Consider the following 23,846-nt stretch of genomic DNA (forward strand, 5'->3'; position numbering starts at 1 on the left):
GAGAAACCACATGGGCATGTGTCTGCCCACCCAGACATCCTCTCCTTAGATAACCAGTGCCTGGCCACACTTCCTGACCTGAAGACCGTGGAGAAGCCACATGGGCATGTGTCTGCCCACCCAGACATCCTCTCCTTAGAAAACCGGTGCCTGGCCACACTCTCTGTTCTAAGAAGTACTGTGTCTACCAGCCCCTTGCTTCACTGTCTCCAGAGAGCTCACCTGGTACAAGCTGATCTGCGTAGCCTGAACATCAGCAACTGCCCACTCTCTGAGCCTCCAACCTGGAGGGCCCAGGGCCTCTCTGAGGAGCGAGGCTGTCCCAGCTGCCCCAGGGCCTTGAAATCCGTCTCTGCCACAGAGAAAGCTCCTGAAACAGCTTTGGTAATAGCTCCAGGCACTCATCCTGACTCCACCCATGTCTGTTGGACGCCCTAGTCCCTAGCCTTTGGTGCCACAGTTTACCCTCTGTGCTGCTCTGTGTCTCTATAACTTCTGTCCTCAGAGCTTCTTCCTGAGGTGCCCTTGACTCTTGGGCTGTCTTCTTCAGCGTCATTACTTTTATTGCATATCAAGTTCAGATATTCTGGACAATAGAGCCAAAACAGGCCCTGTCCTTAGAAAGCGTCTGCTCAGGAGCAGGGGCAGCATGGTGTTGCAGTAGCAGCCCATCAAGCGCTTTTATCAAGCAGGAGATGCATCTGCTATACTGGGCCCACTTCCCTGTATGTACACGTATAAACGTATGTCCACTTGTACACGTCTATACAAGCACACTTAGCACACAGGGCAGAATCAGTAGACAAACACACTTTCCTTCTGTATAGACTTGGGATTCAGACTGAGGCAAAGGCTATACTGTCTCGGCCAACCATAAGCCATACAACCTTGGCCAAGACTTAAGCTTTTGAAGCTTTGATTTCTTCCCCTTTAAAATGTGGTCAATGAAAATCTATCTCAGAGGGTCATTGTCAGGATTACTAGTGCCATCTTACATTTATTTAGGGCTTTGCGATTTGCAAAGAGCCATATATATATTATCCGTTTAGTCTTCTAATGGCACCATTAAGTAGGTAGTAGGAAGTGAAGAAGCTGAGACTCAGAAGTTAAGCAGCTCACGGTTGCTGGGGGATTGATCTGGGACTTAGCCCTTTTTCTTCTGAACCCGGAATATCTTAATAGTATCATAGGAGGTGTGTTGTGAGGGGCCCCAGGCTCCTAGGCTGTGGCATCAATAAGGAGATGACAGCAGGGGAAGATCCCAAAGCGTCTGAGCGAAGGCTCAGAAGGTTGGGTTGGGTGTGTGTGACAGTGAGGTGTCACTCCGTCAGCCAGGAGAGTTGGATGCTGGCATGTGAAGGGGGAGGGAGGAGGAGTTTCGGTGCTGGAAGACAGATTTAGACTCTTCCTGTGCCTGGGATCTGCCTTCAGATCTGTCTATGTTTGAGAGATCTGCCTTCGGATATGTCAATGTGATTAATAACTGCCACTGTCCTCAGGGTCATTGTTCCTCTTCAGAAGAGAAAATGCCAGAAGAGAAGGAATGGATAGAGGTTCAAATGCCTTTTTATAATCTAAGCTTGGGAGAGGAGGAAAAGGTAGAGGAGCCTGTCCTGAAACTCACTGCTGGGGACTCTGAATCTCATCCTGGGCCCACTGACCAGGCCCTTAAGGACAAGAAGGTAAAAGTTCCAGAGCTGGGGAGAGGTTGATGATGGTGGAGAGCAGGGTGTGAGGTGGTGTGGAGGGGTGGTGACCAAAGGCTGAACCAGATCCCCTCCACAGATGGAAGGGGAAAGAGGGGGCATCACCCAGCTCTTATTTCTCACTCCCTAATCACCTTTTCTAACCTTGCAGTTGGACAAACATCTTTCTGAATGTGGGGTCATTTCTCTCTGCTCTTAATTTCATAAATCGGCCTGAGGGGGTGCCTTGAGTTGGTCCTCATTACTTCTTTCATCCTTTCTCCCCTCTCTTTCCTGATTCTCAGATGGTTCTCATAAGCTTGCTGTGCTCCACTCTGACATCAAAGGTAAACATAGAAGATGCAGCTGACCCGACTTCAGGTACTCTCTTTGAAGTCTGTAGTGAACTTGCCCCCTTGGAGCCTGAGTTCATCCTTAAGGTACTGTGGTGTGAAGGAGAGGATGGATGGGAATGGGAAGCTGGGAGGTAGGAACTGTGGCCATGGTGTGGGAGGAGGGTGGTGGCCAGCTTGGTGGGAAGGGAGTAGGATCTCTGGGTGAGTCTGAGGGCTAGTCCCTGGGGTTCTCTGAGGAGCAGGGGAAGATGAGATTGGGAAAGAATATACTAGGGCTCATTTGTTTAGTAAGTACACAGGCTAAGTACACAAAGCTAGGCCTTGAGGGTCATTTCAACAGATATAATGAAACTTGGCTCTGGCTCTTAAGGAGCTTATGATATTGTTAGGGAAGCAGAACACTCCCAAGTATCACATAAATGCAAACGGAGTAGTAGGAAGTGAATGTTTCAGAAGCAGAGAAACGGTGGGGGAGTGTTTTCTATGAAGCTTTGGAAGATGGCAGGTTTAATCAGCAGTTTGAACCCTGGGTAATTTTCAATAGACCTTGATGGTGGGAAGCCTTCTACGTACCTGGTTGACTTGGGAGGTGATCAGTAGACTCAGAAGAAGCCATGATGCAAAGGTGGATAAGGGCTAGATTATGGAGGATGTAGCGTGCCAAGCCAGGAGGCTTGCGCTTTCTGTTTTATAGACAATGTGAAGGGGTCAGGGAAGGTTTTATGCAGGCGGATTAGGCGAGCAAGTTAGTTTAGGACATGATGCTATGGGACAAGTGGCTGAGATGCCAACTGTCCCCACCCTGTGCCCTAGGCATCTCTGTACGCCAGGCAGCAGCTGAACAGCCGGACTGTGGCCAACAAAGTGTTGGCCATTGCTGCCTTCTTGCCACTCTGCCGCCCCCACCTGCGACGCTATTTCTGTGCCATTGTCCAGCTGCCTTCTGATTGGATCCAGGTAGCCGAGTTCTACCAGGTATGGCACTCTGTGCCCTGACCTTTGGCTCTCACTGCTTGCCTCTCCTTTGCTCATTGCATCCCTGTGGAAAATTCTCATCTAGTTTCGCCTCCCCTCAGCTGTCTTCAGCTTTGCTTCCCAGACAGGACAGCTTCTCCCCGGATCGGGTTGGGTTGCCCAGTAGGGAGAAGGCGACTGAGAAGAGCTGGACCACAGTTGGAGAAAAATTGGTCTTATTCGTGTTTATGATGTAGGAGATGAGAATTGGAGAAGTCTGCCAACTGGCCCAGGATCATGGAAATGATCACTTTAGAGCTGGGGCTGGAAACCACCTCCTTCTTCTGTGCTCTCATTTAACCCCGTCAAGTGGTCTGGCCTTGTTTTAGAAGGTTGGTTTGTGTCTCACTCCTGATGGTCTTTCCTCCCTCTCTGGTAGAACCTGGCTGGAGGAAAGGAGGACAAGCTGGCGCCCCTGCCTGCCTGCCTGCGTGCTGCCATGACTGACAAATTTGCCCAGTTTGATGAGTACCAGCTGGCTAAGTACAACCCTTGGAAGCACCGGGCCAAGAGACGCCCCCGCCCACCTCCCCGCCCTCCAGTCAGTCCCTGCTCAACCTGGTCATTCACAGGCCAGGCCCCTTGTCTCTGGAAAGGCGGGGTGGGGGGGGGGGCGGTCAAAGGAACATGCTGACCCTGGGGGATCCCACACTAAGCATCTGACATGTTCCTTCCACCAGAAATAAAGGAGTCAGAGAAAGGCAGAGGAGCCGAGTAGAGCTCAGGAGGCAGAGAGGGCAGGGCCTACCTCTTTCTTGGCTGGCTTCCTTTTTGGTAGAGAGGGGCTTTTGGAACTATTGGAATGGCTCTCTCCAAGGACGAGTTCCTTTTCCCATTTTGAAATTGCTTCTCCTGTCCCTACAGAAGACAGGACGCCCATTTTCTGAGACACAAAAATATTTGCCGAGGTACCTGAGGCCTCTTAAAGATGAACAGAAGAAGGTGAGTGCCTTGTTCTGGGGTTCCATATGTGCATGTAAAACCTTTTCTGAGCTGATATTTAGACATGGAATTCCATTTGGTTTAGAAATACTAATGGCTGGGGCGCCTGGGTGACTCAGTCAGTTAAGCGGCTGCCTTCGGCTCAGATCATGATCCGAGGGTCCTGGGATCGAGCCCCGCATCGGGCTCCCTGCTCTGCGGGAAGCCTGCTTCTCCCTCTCCCACTCCCCCTGCTTGTGTTCCCTCTCTCGCTGTCTCTCTCACTGTCAAATAAATAAAATCTTAAAAAAAAAAAAAAAAAAAAGAAATACTAATGGTGTGGTACGCACATGCCAATTTCCTACCTGGGGATTTCTCAGTTGTGATTATGGGGTCAGGTTTGAGAGCACTGGGAAGCTCCTTTTATTTCCCATTTTGCTCGCCTTGGTATTTACTGACAGGTGGCATGTCCAGCTGAATAAGTGAGTTAAAAATGTATGAAATAGGAGCACGTGGGTGGCTCAGTTGCTTAAGCATCTGACTCTTGATTTGGCTCAGGTCATGATCTTGGGGTCATGGGATTGAGCCCGGCGTGTTGGGCTCCTCACACAGCAGGGGGTCTTCTTTTTTTTTTTTTTTTTTTGAAGATTTTATTTATTTGACAGAAAGAGACAGCGAGAGAGGGAACGCAAGCAGGGGGAGTGGGAGAGCGAGAAGCAGGCTTCCTGCCGAGCAGGGAGCCCGACGTGGGGCTCGATCCCAGGACCCTGGGACCATGACCTGAGCCGGAGGCAGATGCTTAACGACCGAGCCACCCAGGCGCCCCAGCAGGCAGTCTTCTTGAGGTTCTCTCTCCTTCTCCCTCTGCTCCCCGCCCACCCCTGCACATACACACACTCTCTCAAATAAATAAATAAATAAAGTATGAAATATCTACCTTCCACAGGAGGTTATAAAACCGAACCAAACCTTTTGCATTAATGACAAATAAGGCACTGCACTTTGTGGTTAAGAGCATAGAATCAGGATTTAGACCTGGGTTTGAATCCCCCCCCACCAGCACCACTTGCTGGCTATGCAACCTTAGCCAAATGACTTACCCTGTCTTTCCTCAGTTTCCTCAGATATAAAATGGAGATAATAGCAGCACCTCATTGGGTACTTCATTGGGTTTTTGTGAGGATTAAATCAGTTATTGAATTTAGAGTACTTTTTTTTTTAAGATTTTATTTTTGTTAGAGAGAGAGACGGAGAGAGAGAGAGCATGAGTTGGGAGCAGAGGGAAAGGGAGAAGCAGACTCCCTGCTGAGCAGGAAGCCCAATGCGGGACTTGATGCCAGGACCCCGGGATCATGACCTGAGCCACCCAGGCTCCCTGAATTTAAAGTATTTCTAACAATACCTGGCACTTAATAAGTGTTAGCTATCACCAACATCATTATCATTAAAATAGATTATTAGGAAAATAATATGGTGGTGTTACAAGAGAACACATTCTCAGTTGGTCAACTGATCTTTTCTCTTCATCCTAATAATATATCCCAAACTTAGCTTTTCTGCCATAGAAGATTCTACCATGGAAGATACCATAGAAAGCCAACTTCTTTCAGTTTTTTCACTCCTCATAGCTTGCATTGTGCTGATACCTCCATTTATCTCCTCCTCCAAGTCTCAGTGATTTGAATAAAAGCTGCTTTTCCTTTCCCTCCCTCTAAGAACAAGATGTTCTCTGTTCATTCCATCCCCATCTTGTTTTTCACAAGCCAATTATCCCATGTTAACTATTGATAGTTCAATCTTGTGTGCATGAAACACAGTGACCCCAAAGAGCTGCTATGGTATGCTCACTGCAGGAGCGCTTGTTGCTCCCTGGGGGAGACTTTTGCCCCCTATTCCTGCTCTTTGCCCACATCTACTTTGGGGGAAGAAATTACCTCATAGGTATAGGAGGTCTGCGGTTCTGATTTCTGGAGCAAGTGACCATGGTTGTAGATTAAATGACCGCTGTGGGACTTGGGGGATATTTCCACAGTTTGAGGAGACCTACAACGCAGTGCCAGAGAAAAAGAAGCAGCCGAGGTTCACTCTCAAGAAGTTAGTACGGCGACTGCACATCCGGGAGCCTGCTCAACACGTCCAAGCCTTGCTGGGCTACAGGTGAGAAGACACACCATGAACACCCCTTCCACCTGGGTGACCCCGTGGCTTTTCAGCCTCCACGGCCCTGGCGCCTGTAGTTCTGACCCCAGCAACATTAGGGGCAAGCACTGGCTTTGACTGATTGACCTTTCCTTTTCTGAGTTATTTTCAGCTGGCTTTGAAATGATAAGCTTTTCCTCTTCTGTCCCAGGTACCCCTCCAACCTACAAATGTTTTCTCGAAGTCGCCTCCCTGGGCCATGGGATTCTAGCAGAGCTGGAAAGCGGATGAAGCTTCCTCGGCCAGAGACCTGGGAGCGGGAGCTGAGCCTGCGGGGGAACAAAGCTTCTGTCTGGGAGGATCTCATTGGTAGAGTAACTTTGATCATATATTCCCTTCCTCTCTTCCCCATTCACACCTCTACATGTTGGACCCTGACTTAATTTCCATGGCATGATACAGTTATTCTCTTGCCTGGTGGTTGCCTCACTGAAAGTGACTGGATTTGTGAGGTTTGCCGTCGACCACGCCCAAGTGGACCGGTGGTGCCCGCTTTGAGTGGCTCTGGCATCATAGGGAGATCATTATTCCCGATGTGGGTAGGTGATGCACAAGCCTTGATGAACACAGGACAAAAGTGGTACCTTCTCTCTGATTTCACCTGTATCATACTGGGTAAGTCATCCAATCAAGGGAGGACTGGCATATTGGAATCTCCACAGAAACCCGTAGTTAGGACATGGACATTTTAGGTAATTTGCCCATACTGATAAAGAGAAAAAAAAAATTAAATCGGGAGGCCCAAGTTATTTCAGTCTTCTGTTTGTCTCTTTTTGTTGTTGTTGTTAATTTATTTTTAACTCTACAAGGCTCTTTCTGTTCTGTCTTTTTTTATGTCCTCTTTCATCTTTGAAAATTTCAAGTCAAGTTCTATCTGTTGAAAAACATCTTGCTGTAGAGTTTGTGACTTTCAGAAGCCCCAGTTTTTTGTTTTTTTTTTAAATCTCTTTCTCTGCGAACTGCCACATGCGGATTGTGCTCAGGGCAGCCTGAATTCTCAGCTGCTTATCTGTCACTGCCCTCACTCTGTGGTTGTCGCTGGGGGTATAGGCATCAGAATCACATGGGAATTAAAACACACACATGCGGGGTGCCTGGGTGGCTCAGTCATTAAGCGTCTGCCTTTGGCTCAGGTCATGGTCCCAGGGTCCTGGGATCGAGCCCCACATTGGGCTTCCTGCTCGGCGGGCAGCCTGCTTCTCCCTCTCCACTCCCCCTGCTTGTGTTCCCTCTCTCACTGTGTCTCTCTCTGTCAAATAAATAAATAAAATCTTTAAAAAAAAACAAAAAAACACACACATGCACACACCCATGCCTGACAGCCTCTTCCCCAACATTTGATACCTTGGGTGGAACAGGATAAAGTAGCTGGGATGGCAGCCAGGATGTGTAGCTGATCCTGGTATGTGTCATCTCTACTTCCTCCCTCTGCCCTTGAAAATTAAAATTGTGTCATTTATCTAGGCTGAGTCTTTTTTTTTTCCAACTTCAATAGAGCTTTTATTTTATTTTTTTTCATTTGCATGTAGTTTAATATTAATGGAATCATAAGTGTTCTAGGCAGTAAAGATTTCTTTTTTTTTATTATGTTCAGTTAGCCACTGTATAGTACATAATTATTTCTTTTTTTTTTCTTAAAGATTTTATTTATTTATTTGACAGAGAGAGAGGGAACACAAGCAGGGGGAGTGGGAGAGGGAGAAGCAGGCTTCCCGCAGAGCAGGGAGCCCGATGTGGGACTCGATCCCAGGACTCTGGGATCATGACCTGAGCCGAAGGCAGACGCTTAACGACTGAGCCACCCAGGCGCCCCATAATTAGTTCTTGATGCAGTGTTCAACGATTCATTTTAAGTATAGGCTGAGTCTAATGCCCATAGTCTAATCCACTGGTCTCCAGAGTTTTTTGATCATATATTGCAAAAAAAGTTTTGGAATTCATCACAATGTGTGTATATATAATTTAAACAATTTTATATATGTACTAAAGAATTATGTACTTTAGGAAATACATAAAATATAATTTTATAAATATAGATCTGAAAGTATGTATAAATAAAATATAAAAAATATAAATATATGAATAAAATATAAGACAAAATGTAATTAGATATACAGACCCCTCTTTGGAGACCACAGGGCTCATTAATAACTCATTAACAGTTTTTTTTTTATTTTTAAAATTTATTTATTTGACAGAGAGAGACAGCGAGAGAGGGAACACAAGCAGGGGGAGTGGGAGAGGGAGAAGCAGGCTTCCAGTGGAGCAGGGAGCCCGATGTGGGGTTCGATCCCAGGACCCTGGGATCATGACCTGAGCCGAAGGCAGACGCTTAATGACTGAGCCACCCAGGCACCCCTCATTAACAGTTTTTTTTTGAATGAAATCAGTGAACTTCTCAGTCTGAAGGATAAATGTTCAATTTATTTATATTATTGGACTTAATTTCTTATCTAAATGATCTAGAAAACCTCTCATACGTAGCAACAGTTGAGAACAATTTATGAGCTGACAAAGGATGTAATAGTTTATGAGTTGTCACCCATCATTTACATCGTGTACACAACCTAATTGTTCTATACAGCTTGTGAACAGAATTATGACTCGAGAACCGCAGGACTTCCAGAAGGCTGGAAGCTTCTAGCTGTAATTCAAATGAGACTTACATCACCTTAAAAAAAGGCACCACCACTCTCTTGACAAAAGCTGCTGCTAGTGCCTGTGGGTGGGGCTGGGGGCTGATAGGCCATGTCTCTGCTGTGGTCCGAATGCACCTCTGGGGGTACCCAGGAAAAATATCACACCTCCTAGTTATGGTTTCCCTCGTCTAAAAGAAAGGATTTTCCCAATATTTAACCATACAGATCACACCCCTAGGGTCACCTAGTCCGTGTGTCGTATGGTACACGGCACATATGAGAGTTCAGGTTTGTGGAGGAAGAGTAGGGGTTCCACAGTACAAGGACATCCACAGAGCCCCTCACTCTTTTTTGGTTTCTGCATAATGACTTACCAAACTTATCCTTGAATTATAAGTGGATTTAGAATTATTATTCAGTCTTAACTAAACTAACCATCTAAAATGGACATAGGCCTTAAAGACATTATTATTAAGAAAGTATGATTTGAAGATGATACTAATATCACAGAACAAATGGACAATATGAAAGTGAGGGGGTGAAATTCTGCTTTAGCGCAAGTCTTTTCATTTCAATGAAAAATAATGACTGTTTAATCAGACCTCACAAGAAGTTTGCCAGAAAACTTAAAAATTACCAGGAAGATTATTTGAAATATGAATTTACATACACTATTATTAAAGGTGAACCTTACCTTAGGTTATGTTGTGCCTCGAAATATTAATCCGATGATTACACTACATGTATACAATTTATAAATAAATAAACATACACTAGGAAATTTCATGTTTCACCATCTAAAATGTTTGGAAATCATTACTCTAGATTAGAGAATATATTTTGCCAGTTGAGCCCAATCTCGTGGCTGGACCAGCAGACAAAATAATAATAGGGTTGTTTATTCAAACAGCAATCTCGTAAACAGTGTTCAATAAATCTTGCTCCACACTTTAGGCCAATCCTGTTTTTATCTTTCCAGACCTCTAAACCATTTTGAGTAGGATAGATCATATGTTAGTACCTCACTCCCTCCATCCTGAATTTTCTATGTGGCCTCTGAACTTCTTGCTCTGCTCTGTGACCTCTCTCATTCATCCTTTGTCTGCTTTCCTCACCCTGTGCGTGACCTTCCACAGACCATGGGAAGCTTCCCTTCATGGCCATGCTTCGGAATCTGTGCAACCTGCTGCGGGTTGGGATCAGCGCCCGCCACCACGAGCTTGTACTCCAGAGACTCCAGCATGAGGTATGTGTGAGGCGCGGGGGGACTGGAGGTGGGTGCCAAGATGCTGCTGCATCTTCCTCGTGGCTGGGGAAAGTCATGGCCACGAGCTGTTTCCATGTGGGCTCTAAACAGGTATGGAGATATGGATAGGGGGCAGACAGATCTGGGGAGATAAGCCCCAGAGATTCAAGTATAAGATCTTCCCTTGGATCACTGACTTACCAAGAAGAGGCACTTTTGTGATGTAACTGACTTCAGAGGGAGTCTGATATGAAAGAAACCAGGCTCCTTCCATTACTTGCTCTCCCTTCTTTCCCTCTTCCCATATTCTCACCTGACAGCTTTCTTTTTTCTTTCTTCTTCTCCACCTTTCTCTGTATCTCTTCTCTAATATCCATTTTATCCTTCCTCACTTTCCCACAAATCTAATAGAGTGGTTATCTCGTATTCCTGGTCCCCGAGGCCCCTGAGTAGCTCCGCCCCCACACTCTCTGATATGTTGCTCATGACCCCTCCGTTGCTTTCCAGAATTCAGTGATCCACAGTCGGCAGTTTCCATTCAGATTCCTTAATGCCCATGATTCCATCAATAACTTTGAGGCCCGACTCAAAAGTAAAGGTATTATCATCTATCTTCCGAATCCTGTTTGTGTCTCGAGTCTGAGAGTAGATGAACTAGGAGCATTGGTATGTTTCAGCCTCTTGCCTTCCAGTCTCAGGGTGTGGGGTGGGCAGAAGTCAGACAATTGCCAGCTCAAGGGTCAGGGCTTAGGACAGGTATGGGTGGGAGGACATAAGGAGGGAACAGAAGCTGATAGACGTTGACTCCCTTACTTACCTGTCGCCACCCAGCATTGCCACTGCCTTCCAATACAAAGCTGATACGTTCGATAATGACTAGAAATGCAAAAAAGGACAAGAATTGGACCTATCGGAGGTATCCGTACAACCCAAGTCGTCGGAAACTTCGGACAACAATGATGATACCGGTGATATATGAGCAGCTCAAGTGGGAAAAGCTGAAAATACAAAAGGCCGGGTGTGTGTGTGTGTGTGTGTGTGTGTGCGTGTGCATGCTATGCTATCTGGGAACAAAGGGTGGGCAACAAGAGGTGTCCTTACAGGGCTTGGGAGTCATCTGGGAACCCCAGCTTTTATTCTTTTTTTTTTTTTTTTATTTGAGAGAGAGAATGAGATAGAGAGCATGAGAGGAGGGAGGTTCAGAGAGAGAAGCAGACTCCCTGCCGAGCAGGGAGCCCGATGCGGGACTCGATCCCGGGACTCCAGGATCATGACCTGAGCCGAAGGCAGTCGCTTAACCAACTGAGCCACCCAGGCACCCCCCAGCTTTTATTCTGTGAAGACATGCTTGCCCCAGTGGCTCACTGTCTTTGTATAGCAAACCTTGCCTTTAACATTGTCCTATGGAGAAATCATGAGAAAAAAACTATATTTGGGCCTCCAGTTTATTATCTGGGATTGTTTTATTGGTTTCTGTGGGTTCCGTGAATCTGTGCAGCATTCTCCTTTCTCTTAGTGTATGCTGGTGTTCTCTGCTCCTGCTCTGGTTCTGTGTCTCTTTCTTCTCCATGGTATCTGTTTGTTCTTTTTGTTTCTCTCTCTCCGTCTTTATTTTCCAACCCATTTGCTTTCTTTCGTTCTTTCTTTTTTTTTTTGTTTATACATATAAAGATAGTTATCACCAAGCAGGCTCAAAGTCAGACATAAAACCTGTAAGGTTGATGAAGTCCCAGCACTCTGTCCTTTAGATGCTTCAACAGGATCTTCATTCAAGACAAATGCAGGGCTCATCTAACCTACTAATGAATCAGTGGCTGAAACCAGGGCCACTTAAAAGTCAAGCCTGGGGTCCAGTCCAAACAACATGCCTTCGCTGGCCAGTTCAGCAGCCACTAGCCACACTTGGCTATTTGGAACTGAGATGTGCCGGATTTTGAGGACAGTATGAAAAAGGATGTAAAATATCTCCTTTGTAACTTTTGTATTAATTACGTGTTAAAATGAAAATAGCTTGATATGTTAAATCAAATGTCATATTAAGTTAATTTCTCCTGTTTATTTTTACTTTTTTCCTCTGGCTACTAAAAACTTTTATTAGTTACATGTGTGATTTTAATTTTGTTTCATTAATTGTAACTTAATTCTATTGGATAGCACTGGTAGAGAATACTGAATTTTCTAGATTAAAAACATTATTATGAGAAAATTTTAAACATGCACACAAATAATGAGAATAGTATAATGGACTCCCATAAAACTGTTAGCCACATTCAGTGATTATCTAGATTTTATCACAGTTCTTTTAGTGGTCCCTTTCTTCTTTTTTCTGGGAAGGTGTTTTTAAGAACAAATGCCGAATAATAGGATACATTTTATTTCATCCCTTCCTATTTCACATGTGTCTCTTAATACATTTTATTATGTAGTTAGAATGTCATTAATATACCTAATAATTATAATAATAATAATTGCTTGGTATTATCCTTTATTATCTAGCCTATATTCAAATTTCCCAATCATCTCAAAAGTATGATTTCACAATTTATTCAAATCAGAATCCAAACAAGGCATACACATTACATTTGATTATTAAGTCTCTTATATCTATTTTAATATTTTCATTGTCTTCATGCTATTGACTTACTGTGGAAACTGGCTTCAGGGACCCTGCAGAGTGTCCCACATTCTGGATTTGTCAACCTCCTCATGGTGTCTTCTAACTTGTTTCTCTATTTCATGTGCTGAGGGCATTAACTCTGAAGGCTAATATAGCTTCAGATTTCACTTTTTTTTTCCTTGCAAGAATATTTCATAGGGGATCCTTTGTACACTGTGAGACCACCAGATTTTTTTTTTTTTTTAAACCTTGTAATAAGATACAGGATCAGGAAGCACCAAAGATCTGGTGGTCCTACTCATAGTGATGCTAAGACTGATCCATGCTTTTAAGTGATTATAGCCTGATCTCTTCACTGTAAGTTGATGGTTCATCCACTGGTGATCTTTGCCTGAACCAGTTCTTTCATTAGCAGTTCTAGAGTGGGAGTTTTCTTTCTTTTTTTTTTTTTTTTAAAGATTTTATTTATTTATTTGAGAGAGAGAATGAGATAGAGAGAGAGAGAGCATGAGAGGGGGGAGGGTCAGGGGGAGAAGCAGACTCCCTGCTGAGCAGGGAGCCCGATGCGGGACTCGATCTCGGGACTCTAGGATCATGACCTGAGCCGAAGGCAGTCGCTTAACCAACTGAGCCACCCAGGCGCCCCTAGAGTGGGAGTTTTCTATCATTCCCCATATTTATTAGCTGGAACTCTAGAAAGAACCTGTCCTATTAACTTAAACTATTCAGTTACCCTGAAGTAAAGATTCTACTGGAAAGGTGGGATGAATGTTCCCTTCTTTCCTCTTTAATTTCCAGTTTTCAGAATAGGAGTTAGTATTTGTTCTTTAAAATATAATTAAAGAATATGGAGCAGTTAAGTCTTGCCTCATGAAGTAGGTATGGATTGATGTGGGAAGTGTGGCAAGTGATTTCAGAGAGTGAGTCTCCAGATGACTTCCCCTCTTCTGCCATGAGAATGGGTTAGTAGAGGCCTTTGGAATGGAAGCCCGGAAGCTCTGCCCCAGTCCCCCCTACCAGCCGTGGAGGCGGGCTATGGCAGGGGCGCGAACGCTCAGTACTGGAGTGCCAAGTTCTCATCTTCCCGTCTGCCTCAAGGTGGCAAACAGAGAAGCCCCTGAGCCCTTCTGTCTGTGTCTTTTCTGCCGGCAGACGGGGAAAATATGATAGTGAGATGTTGGCTCGGTACCGGCAGGCCCTGGAGACAGCCGTGAACATCTCCGTGAAGCACAACCTGCCCCTGCTGCCCGGCCGCACCATCTTGGTCTATCTGAGGGACATGGGGATAGATGAGCTCTGTCGGAAGAGCAACCTACAAGGGGTAAAAAAAAAAAAAAAGTTAAAAAGGGGGGGTTAGTAGGATGCTGGGGATCCTGAGAGCTATCCTGTTCCCAGACACGGTTTTCCCAAGGAAGTACTCAGAACTGAAATAAATGGCATGCATTTGCTTCTCAGTATCGGGCCTTGGTTCCTAAGGACAGTTCCTAGAATGTGGTCTCAAGCCTGTTCATGGATTATCATACTTCCGTATTTCACATTTGGCTGGTACTTAATTCTCTCTATATTTCTGTCACCAAAGTATATCTCATTTTTACTTCCCTACATCCCAGTGTTGAATGTGGGCAGGAATCCTGGCCCTTCTCCACCTTCCATCCTGAGAGCTGCTGAAGCTGTCTCTTCCTAACTGGAGATTTTGTCCCTTTTCCCCAACCAATGGAGGTGTTTGACCTCCAGGGCTGGATGGGCAGTGGTGGGTTTCAAAATAGGGGAGCCTGGTTTCAAAATCCTGGTTGCCTTGACTGGCTTAGTTGGTAGAGCATGCAGCTCTGGATCTCACGGTGGTGAGTTCAGGCCCCATATTGGGCATGGAGCTTACTTAAAAAAAGTGGGGGGGAGGAGTGAGGGGAGCTGTATTTCACTGTGATGTTTGTCCAATCAGCCCCCCATAAACTATGTGCTGCTGCTGATTGGGATGATGATTGCACGGGCGGAGCAGGTGGATCTCTTACTGTGTGGAGGGGGCACTATAAGGACTGCAGTTCTTAAGGCAGAAGAAGGCATCCTGAAGACTGCCCGCACGCTCCAGGCTCAGGTCCAGGTCAGACACCCACCCCCACCATACAAAAAGGCAGGAAGGACCCGGTCCTGGACATAGCCTGATAAACCAGGAAAGGCTTGGATATAGACCGTTCTGAAGATTTCCCAAGCAAAAAATGGTGTTTGTTGCTTACTGACCATCTCCCGTGCCAGCAAGGAACATGAGACTCTTTCCTTCAGGATTTGGGTGAAGAGAGTGAATTGTCCATGAACACTTTTGGGAAGTACCTGCTGTCTCTGGCTGCCCAAAGAGTTCCTGTGAGTACTTCCCAGTCCCTGAGAAACCCTTGCCCCCTTCTCACTTTGCCCTCCACAACTGATGGCTCTGATTTCTCAGAGGATGTCTTTCAAACTACGTACCGTACCCACATCCACTCCCAGCTGGCTGTAGCACCCTACCCAGTGGTACGCTGGTAAATGCTTCACAACCAGCTCTCTGGAAAAGAGAAGTCTTGGTTAATAGCATTTGCTAATTTCTATGGTGTTAAATACTCCTATCATAGCTGAGTTCATCAGTGAACAGAGTTGGGAAGTGATGCTCAGTAGCACACCATTACATGGTATTTCTACGACATAGATACAACAGATGTAAATAAGACCAAGAGTAGATAATGGTAAAATGTAGTAAAATAATTAGGAAGTGATGAGTTTTGAGTATTTGTTGCCTTTATTTTTTATACAATTTAATGTTTAATAGTGGCCATGTTTAACAACTGGCTCACAAAATTCCTAAAAAATTACTTTAATATTTTTTAAAAAGATTTTACTTATTCATTATTCATTTGAGAGAGAGAGAGCACAAGCAGAGGGGAGAGGTAGAGGGAGAGGGAGAAAGAGAAGCAGACTCCCCGCTGAGCAGGGAGCCCGATGCGGGGCTCCACCCCAGACCTGGAGATCATGACCTGAGCCGAAGGCAGACGCTTGACCATCTGAGCCACACAAGCGCCCCCCCCCCTAAAAATTTATCAATCAGCTTCTGTGAGCCTGAATGAGCCAGTTACAACACACCACCTCCCTTCCCCCACTTTCTTGCCCCTCCGTATCAGGGTGTAGTGGTTTCCTCAATCCTAAATGCTCTCTGAAGAGGCAATTTCCATTCCCCTCAGAGCTGTCCTAATCCCCTAATCCCCAGGGAGCTCTTCTTTTGATATCCTGAGTTTATTAGCGTTTCTTCTGTCCCTCTGCTCCTTCCTTTTCATCTTACAGGTGGACAGGGTCATCCTCTTTGGCAACACTATGTATAACAGACTGGTAGATGAGGCCAAACAGCTTTTCTGGCAGCATGTGAATTCCAAGTGCCTCTTTGTTGCTGTCCCCCTGGAAAGGACATATAACATGTAAGGATGCTCAGACTCCTTGCCCAGTGCCAGAAGATAGGTTTCCAGACTTCCTCTCTACCCCTACTGTAGTTGGGACACTCCCACTCACCAGGCACATCCCTGTCTCTGCCTCTTAAGTACTAGAGCCTTCTCTGAAGTCGTCAGCCTAGCTCCATGCCCCTTTGTGAGGCCCCACCCCAGCCCTAGCCTAGCATGTATCCCTATTAAAAGTGCAGAAGTGGGGTATCCATCCTAGAGAGCAGTGACCCTGTGTTCCTGGCACGGTTTCTGATGGGTAGTGGCTGCTTCTTCCTTTGCCAGATTACCAGATTCGAATCCCAATAACGTGACACTCTCAGGCTACACTGACGGGATCCTGAAGTGAGTACAGAATGGACACTGAAGGGGTTGGGGGTTTTGTTAGAACATCTTTCAGAGATTACCTGGCTTCTACTCCCTTTACTTCTCTTTTTAAGCAAGATAGAAGCTTATTCCTCTTTTGCAGCTGTCCTGGTATAGCAGCAACAGTGCTAGAAGGGCCCAGCACCTTCTTTTTTATTTATTTATTTATTTATTTATTTATTTGAGAGAGACAATGAGAGAGAGAGAGCACATGAGAGGGGGGAGGGCCAGAGGGAGAAGCAGGCTCCCCGCTGAGCAGGGAGCCCGATGTGGGACTCGATCCAGGGACTCCAGGATCATGACCTGAGCCGAAGGCAGCCGCTCAACCAACTGAGCCACCCAGGCGCCCGGGCCCAGCACCTTCTATCTTATTGCTCCGTCATCCTCAAATACTCTGTTTTTACCTCATGGCTCAAGACAGCTGCTCCGGCTCCAGCCCTCATTTTTATATGACATCTAGTACGAAGAAGGAAAAGGGACAGGGGAGGTTCACTGTTTGCTTTTAAGGGAACAACTCAAGAGTTGGTCACATAATTTCTATTCTTTTTTTTTTTTTTTTTTTCTGTTCATTGTTTGTGGCCTCTGTTCCATTCTTAATCCAGAGGAAGTCTCATGCTAAATTTATTTATAGACACCAAATTTACAGAAATCTCTTTGCTTTGTCTTTCTCTCCATGTTCTCTCATTTACTTGTTTTCTCTCCTACCTTTTCCTTTGCATGCCTCCACTGCCCCCAGCTGCTATTAGGAAGACTCGTGCCCATTCCTCCTTCTCCAAGGAACTTTTATGGCTGATACAGAGCTGATGGCCTTAATCTTTAACCTTTAATCTTAACTTTTGCCAGCCTAATTGCCCCTGGCCCAAAGAAAGCCCATGATAAGTGTGCATAGCAGGAGGGACTAGAGCTGGGTTTCTTCTCTCTTCCTTCACCCCTTGGTTCTGCATTCTGGTTTATTTTAAGTCTACATTCCCTGCTTATGGTTGTCTCCTTAAGGAGCTCCAGTTAACTGGGTGAGCTTCCCTAGCTGTATCTTTGTCCCCTGCCCCCTTGGAAGATCTGATTCTGCCACTGGTATTCGCTCTTATTTATTTGGTCACATTTATGTCAGGTTCATTGCTGAGCGTGGGGCCTCCCGTCTTCTAGAACATGTGGGCCAAATGGACAAAATGTTCAAGATTCCACCACCCCCAGGAAAGACAGGGGACCTGTCTCTCCGGCCACTGGAAGAAAATGCTCTAAGCCCCTTGGCTCCGGTTTCCCAGCCTGGGTTAGTCTATGTTTCTTTGCCTTTGTGAATTGGGAGAGGCTATGGGCAGGTGGCTGCATTTCTGGCTGTTGAGATGCTGCTTGAGGTATGCTTCTTGTTTCCCAGGTAGGGATTTCTCTGACAGAGGCAATTGTCACATTGTGAGCATGCTCCTCTCTCTACTGGGGAAGGGGGTCAGACTGTGAGGCAGGCTCAAGGAGAGGGCTCAGGAGAATAGGTTCCAGCTTTCTCATCACAGTTTTGCCAAATAGTAGCTTGAATCTTGGGCTAGTTGTTTTTCATTTCTCAAAGCTTTAGTTTTTCGATTAGTAAAATAGAGGTAATGATTGTGCTTTCCTCACCGTGTTGTCACGAGCACACCGTGGGCAAATAGTAAGTGTCTAATAATCAGCTGACCAAGGAGGGTGCATGAGAAATGGCAAGTAGGGTGTAAGCTCCAGGACTCTGCAGTTGAGGCTCTGAGGCCCACTGGACACCCCATGCTGTCCGTCATACCTTACTTGTGCTGCCTTGTGCTGAAGGGTGATCACAGCCGCATCTGTGGAATTGGGTTGTGAGGCCCATCCCTAGACTGAGCCTAGGCCTTTGCTTACCCCCAGATGGCACAGCATCCGGCTTTTCATTTCCTCCACTTTCCGGGACATGCACGGGGAGCGGGACCTGCTGCTGAGATCTGTGCTGCCAGCACTGCAGGCCCGAGCGGCCCCCCACCACATCAGCCTTCATGCCATCGACCTGCGCTGGGGCGTCACTGAGGAGGAGACCCGTAGGAACAGGTGAGGGGGCCACAGAGAAGAGGAGCCAGGTCAGGGATGAGCGGCTTGAGTGGTAGAACTGACATGGGTAGGGTGGAGGCTGCAAGGAAGGCTGAGGGCCTAGGGCAGGGGAAGCTCTTTGGATGCTAACAAGAGCAGCCTGTCTCCGCTTTGCTCAGTTGTGAGCCACGGCCCTGTCTTCCTATTTGTACCTGTATCCCCTGATCTGATGCCTCCATAACCATGTCTGCAGACAACTGGAAGTGTGCCTGGGGGAGGTGGAGAACGCACAGCTGTTTGTGGGGATTCTGGGCTCCCGCTATGGCTACGTTCCCCCCAACTACAATCTCCCTGACCATCCTCACTTCCGCTGGGTAAGGCAGACAGCAAGGTTGGTGCAGGGTCTGGGGAGGAAACAAAGGTTGGGGCAGGGGTGGAGAGAAGCCCCAGTGTGTCAGGAACCTTGGGACTATGGACAGGCAGCTCCTTGACACTTGAAGTGAATCCCAGGCAGAAGATTGTGCAAGTGGCTAAGTCCCAGATGAGGGGATTCCTTTGAGAAGTATTTTTCAGTTGGCCAGGGGAAGCGAGAGGTAAGAGGGTAGGTCTGTTTAGGTTTTGCTATCAGACGTATCTGAGTTCTGATCTCCCTTCTGTCAGTTACAGATTGTGTGACTTTGTGGGACATGGCTTATCCTAACCCAGCCTTAACTTCCCCATGTATTAAAGCGGAACGGTGGTGTCTATACTGCAGGGTTACTGTGAGAATTGGAAACCTGTTTTTTAAAATGCTCAACGCATGACAGGCATTCAATAAATGTTAGCTCTTAGCTGGATTTTATTGGCTTGTGTCTGGGGGGAGGGATCATTACTGAGATGCAGGAGGCCTGGGGCCTTTGCACATCTCGAGGGAGGGGTTAGTGTGACCCGGGACCGAACCTATCTGTCCTCTGCCTTCTCCCCGCAGGCCCAGCGGTACCCTCCAGGCCGCTCTGTGACGGAGATGGAGGTGATGCAGTTCCTGGACCGGGGCCTGCGCCTGCAGCCCTCTGCCCAAGCTCTCATCTACTTCCGGGATTCCAGCTTCCTCAGGTACCTGTTGTCGCCTCTGGGCCTCGCGGTGGCCATATCTTCTCTCCCCGGCATTCAGAGTGTAGGAGGGAGGAGGCTGGAAGAGAGCACGGGGCTCAGAGAGCTGCCTCGTGGCACCAAATCAGCCTTGCCACTGAAGCCAGGAGATCTCCACTGGTGGAGTTTCAGGGAACCACAGCCAGGTCTGATGGTTGGGGGTGAAGAGAGGCTGGGGTCTGAGCGTAGCTCCACTCTTGGGTTATCTTTGGGGGTCAGCTCTGTGCCGGATGCATGGAAATCTGACTTTACTTCTGAGTCTGAAGAGGCTGCACATCGGATCTCAGAACTGAAGAGCTTCCTGAGCAGACAGCAAGGGATTACCTGTCGCAGGTGAGCTGGGGGAGGTAGAGAGCCCCTACAGGGAGAGATGTGGGGAGGGGAGCCAGGTGCAGTCTGACTCTGCTTGTGCTCACTTTGCCCACAGATACCCCTGTGAGTGGGGGGGTGTGGCAGCTGGCCGGCCCTATGCTGGGGGTCTGGAGGAGTTTGGGCAGTTGGTTTTGCAGGATGTGTGGAATATGATCCAGAAGCTTTACCTACAGGTCAGCAGGAGCACCCATGGCCAGAGGAGTGGAGAGGGTATAGGGTGGTCTGGGTAGTCCTGGGTGGGAAGTAACTCAGTGGGGGCTCTGAGTTTTCAGACCTGGGGGTCCTAAGGGCATGGAAACATTGTCAGTTACTGTCCCATTTGCCCTCAGCCTGGGGCCCAGCTGGAACAGCCAGCGTCCATCCCAGATGATGACTTGGTCCAGGCCACCTTCCAGCAGCTGCAGAACCCACCGAGTCCTGCCCGACCGCACCTTCTTCGGGACATGGTGAAGCAGCTAATGCTGCACCGAGAGAGGCTGAGCCTGGTGACTGGGCAGTCAGGACAGGGCAAGACGGCCTTCCTGGTACATAGTCTCAGAGCCCTGGGCAGGAGGAAGGAAACATTGTGTGGGCGAAGGAAGTGGGCCACATGGGGTCGTGCATGGAAAATGTGACTGTGTTTTCTCTTTGCTTTCCATGCAGGCATCTCTTGTGTCAGCCCTGCAGGCTCCCGATGGGGCCAAGGTGGCCCCCTTAGTCTTCTTCCACTTTTCAGGGGCCCGCCCAGACCAGGGTCTTGCCCTCACTCTGCTCAGACGCCTCTGTGCCTATCTGCATAGCCAACTGCAAAAGCCGAGCGCCCTCCCCACCACCTACCGGTGCGTATCCCCCATTAGCCCAGCCTTGTTGATGCCACGTGACACCACCCATGTGTCTCCCTCTCCTCCTGACCCCGGTCCTTACCCTGCACACACAGGGGCCTGGTATGGGAGCTCCAGCAGAGGCTGCTGCCTGAGTATGCTCAGTCCCTGAAAAGTGGCCAAACTTTGGTGCTGATCATTGATGGGGCTGACAGGTTGGTGGGTCAGCATGGGCAGCCAGTCTCAGACTGGATCCCGAAGAGCCTTCCCCCGGTGAGTTCTGAGAAGGAGGTGGGGGTGGGATGCAGTAGTGGGGAAGGGGGCGTCTCCCACATTGTCCTTCTCTTTTTCCTTCTACCTCCTTCTCCTTTTGCCCAAATATCACAGCGGGTGCATATGGTACTGAGCATGTCTACTGATGCGGGCCTGGGGGAGACCCTTGAGCAGAGCCAAGGTGCCCATGTTGTGGCCCTGGGGCCTCTGGAGCCATCTGCCCGGGCCCGGCTGGTGAGAGAAGAGCTGGCTCTGTACGGGAAGCGGCTGGAGGAGTCACCTTTTAACAACCAGGTTGGATGTAGGCCAGGGCCGGTGGGTGTGAGGACCCCGTGCAGCCCTGCTTCTTCATTTCTGAAGGAGCTCTGTGCCAGGGGGAAGCTGTTGATAAGATAACTGGGAATCCTTATAATACCAGCCAGCCTTTTCCCCCTGGCGAATGGCCTCCCAGGGCCTGTCCCCGTGAGGGGAGGCGTAAGGCTGTGGTCACTGGGTGGGGTAGGCTGAACCATGGGAGCTTTCCAGAAAGGGGGGCTGGTTGGCAGAGCAGCGGAGTGAAGGGATGGCTGTGTTCTGTGGTGAGGCCATCAGGTGACGCCTGCTGGGGACTCTCAGAGGAGGCACTACCCTGCAGTGGGCTTGGCGCTCGGGGTGGAGCTTAGGGGGCTGAGGGCTGGCCGTGGCAGGCTCTCTGCTCCCCGCGCTGAATCCCCTTTGTCTTGTCAGATGCGGCTGCTGCTGGTGAAGCGGGGGTCCTCCCTGCCGCTCTACCTGCGCTTGGCCACCGATCACCTGAGGCTCTTCACGCTCTATGAGCAGGTTGGCTGGGGACGTAAACCCTCACCCCTCATTTTCTCAGTCCTAATCCACTTCCCATTCTTCATTCAGCTTCTTTCAACCCCATCCCTCTACTTTTCCTACCCTCATCCTGTGCCACCTTGTGATCACCATTCCCCATGCTCAGCTCGCCCCTACCCCCTCCTCCCCGACCCTTTCTCTTCTTTTTTTCATCCTTTCCCATGGTTCCTCCTGCTTCCCACTCCCCTCCCCACAATGAAAGCCGCCTCTTCTCCCCCCTGCCCACTGACTGAAGCCCAGTCTCCCTCCTCTCCCAGGTGTCTGAGACACTCCGGACCCTGCCTGCCACTGTCCCCCTGCTGCTGCAGCACATCCTGGGCACCCTGGAGCAAGAGCATGGCCCCGATGTCCTTCCCCAAGCCTTGGCCACCCTTGAAGCCACACGTAGTGGTCAGTGGTTGGGGTGGGATGGGAGACGGAGAGCGCAGGGGTTCGATGACATTGGCTCATTTGGGGTCTCAGTGAGTGGCGTGAGGAGGACCAGGTGTCATGGGAGGGGTATGCTGCGTGGTTTGGTGAGAGCCTCAGAGAGCTGGGGTTTTCAGGTCTGACTGTGGACCAGCTGCATGGTGTGCTGAGTGCATGGCGGATACTTCCCAGGGGGTCCAAGAGCTGGGAAGAAGCAGTGGCAGCTGGTAACAGTGGGGATCCCTACCCCATGGGCCCATTTGCCTACCTCGTCCAGAGTCTGCGCAGGTACAGGTGTCCCCAGTTGAGCTCCCACCGACCTCCTGTGCCTTCCCATCTTTGAGCCAGGGCCCCATGTGATCCTTTCTTCATCCCATCCTTCCCTGGGTGTAGCCCCCGGGACCCGAACGGGCTGCCACTCAGTTTACCACTCTGTGGGTGGGCGTGGGAGCCCACAGCTAGGCCCGGTGCTCACTGACAGGCCTCCTGCCCTCCTGCCTGCCCTCTCTCCCTCACATGAGTACAGTCTGCTAGGGGAGGGCACCCTGGAGCGTGCTGGTGCCCGGCTCTGCCTCCCGGCCGGGCCCCTGAGGACAGCAGCTAAATGCCGATATGGGAAGAGGCCGGGGCTGGAGAAGACAGCACACATCCTTGTTGCAGGTGACTGTAGCCCGAACTGGCCCGAACCGGCCCCGGGGCACTGAGAGTGGGGCCTACACCTGGAGGCCAGGGCCACCCACTGGTGCTCCCATTCGGCTGGCCCTCTTACCTGCCACCCCAGTGTGTGGATGGCTTTTGCTGTGACCTGTGGCATGCGATCTTTGGAGATGCTTTAGGGCTGAGCCCATCTCAATGTCTGTTCTGTGACCCACACCTGCAGCTCAACTCTGGAAGACTTGTGACCCTGATGCCTCAGGCACCTTCCGAAGTTGCCTACCTGAGGCTCTGGCAGATCTGCCTTACCACCTGGTTAGTCTCGAGATCCCATAGGCACCTTCTCCCAAGCAACTGCTTTGACTATTCTGGACCCCAATCCCCCTTGACCACCACCACCGTCACCACTGCCATGACCCCTCTCTACTTTTCTCCGTCCAGTTTTCCTGCCCTCTTCCTCCAGGTCCTTTGTCCCAGCTCCTAGGTCGAGGTCCTGGCTGTACAGGCAGGGCCTAGAACTAGACTCTTCTTCTCACCTGCCTCTTCACATCCTAATGAGTCCAATCTGACCTTCCCAGCTCCAGAGCGGGAACTATGGCCTTCTTGCAAAGTTCCTTACCAATCTCCATGTGGTGGCCGCACACCTGGAACTGGGTCTGCTCTCTCGGCTCCTGGAGGCCCATGCCCTCTATGGTGAGATAAGTCAGTGGCTTCTCTGAGATATTGGCCTCCTGGGTGTGTTCACGGGGGGTGTGCTGGGGGTGGGGCAGGAGGTATAACGCAAAGAACAGTTAAATTTCTGTTCCAGGCTGAAAATGCCAAGAGGGTAAGCAGGT

At 48.7% G+C, this 23,846-nt stretch overlaps 1 protein-coding gene across 1 annotated transcript in view; it reads left to right on the forward strand.

Moving 5' to 3' along the window:
- The window catches only part of TEP1 (telomerase associated protein 1), a 37,413-nt gene that overhangs the window by 2,797 nt on the left and 10,770 nt on the right, over window positions 1–23,846 (forward strand). Inside the window, exons 3-34 of the mRNA XM_044918436.1 lie at window positions 11–384; window positions 1,500–1,682; window positions 1,991–2,125; window positions 2,855–3,016; window positions 3,435–3,596; window positions 3,920–3,997; window positions 6,009–6,133; window positions 6,327–6,484; window positions 9,951–10,060; window positions 10,568–10,658; window positions 10,892–11,078; window positions 13,830–13,998; window positions 14,617–14,775; window positions 14,955–15,032; window positions 15,981–16,111; window positions 16,415–16,474; window positions 17,604–17,762; window positions 18,362–18,538; window positions 18,771–18,891; window positions 19,485–19,609; window positions 19,865–19,978; window positions 20,073–20,190; window positions 20,347–20,541; window positions 20,660–20,835; window positions 20,934–21,090; window positions 21,205–21,384; window positions 21,817–21,909; window positions 22,206–22,338; window positions 22,494–22,644; window positions 22,883–23,016; window positions 23,237–23,325; window positions 23,589–23,703. Of these exons, the coding sequence (XP_044774371.1) occupies window positions 11–384; window positions 1,500–1,682; window positions 1,991–2,125; window positions 2,855–3,016; window positions 3,435–3,596; window positions 3,920–3,997; window positions 6,009–6,133; window positions 6,327–6,484; window positions 9,951–10,060; window positions 10,568–10,658; window positions 10,892–11,078; window positions 13,830–13,998; window positions 14,617–14,775; window positions 14,955–15,032; window positions 15,981–16,111; window positions 16,415–16,474; window positions 17,604–17,762; window positions 18,362–18,538; window positions 18,771–18,891; window positions 19,485–19,609; window positions 19,865–19,978; window positions 20,073–20,190; window positions 20,347–20,541; window positions 20,660–20,835; window positions 20,934–21,090; window positions 21,205–21,384; window positions 21,817–21,909; window positions 22,206–22,338; window positions 22,494–22,644; window positions 22,883–23,016; window positions 23,237–23,325; window positions 23,589–23,703 (4,599 nt within the window). The remainder of the gene's footprint in view (window positions 1–10; window positions 385–1,499; window positions 1,683–1,990; window positions 2,126–2,854; window positions 3,017–3,434; window positions 3,597–3,919; window positions 3,998–6,008; window positions 6,134–6,326; window positions 6,485–9,950; window positions 10,061–10,567; window positions 10,659–10,891; window positions 11,079–13,829; window positions 13,999–14,616; window positions 14,776–14,954; window positions 15,033–15,980; window positions 16,112–16,414; window positions 16,475–17,603; window positions 17,763–18,361; window positions 18,539–18,770; window positions 18,892–19,484; window positions 19,610–19,864; window positions 19,979–20,072; window positions 20,191–20,346; window positions 20,542–20,659; window positions 20,836–20,933; window positions 21,091–21,204; window positions 21,385–21,816; window positions 21,910–22,205; window positions 22,339–22,493; window positions 22,645–22,882; window positions 23,017–23,236; window positions 23,326–23,588; window positions 23,704–23,846) is intronic.

The sequence above is a fragment of the Neomonachus schauinslandi genome, chromosome 9 (assembly GCF_002201575.2).
Source record: "Neomonachus schauinslandi chromosome 9, ASM220157v2, whole genome shotgun sequence".
Taxonomy (NCBI): domain Eukaryota; kingdom Metazoa; phylum Chordata; class Mammalia; order Carnivora; family Phocidae; genus Neomonachus; species Neomonachus schauinslandi.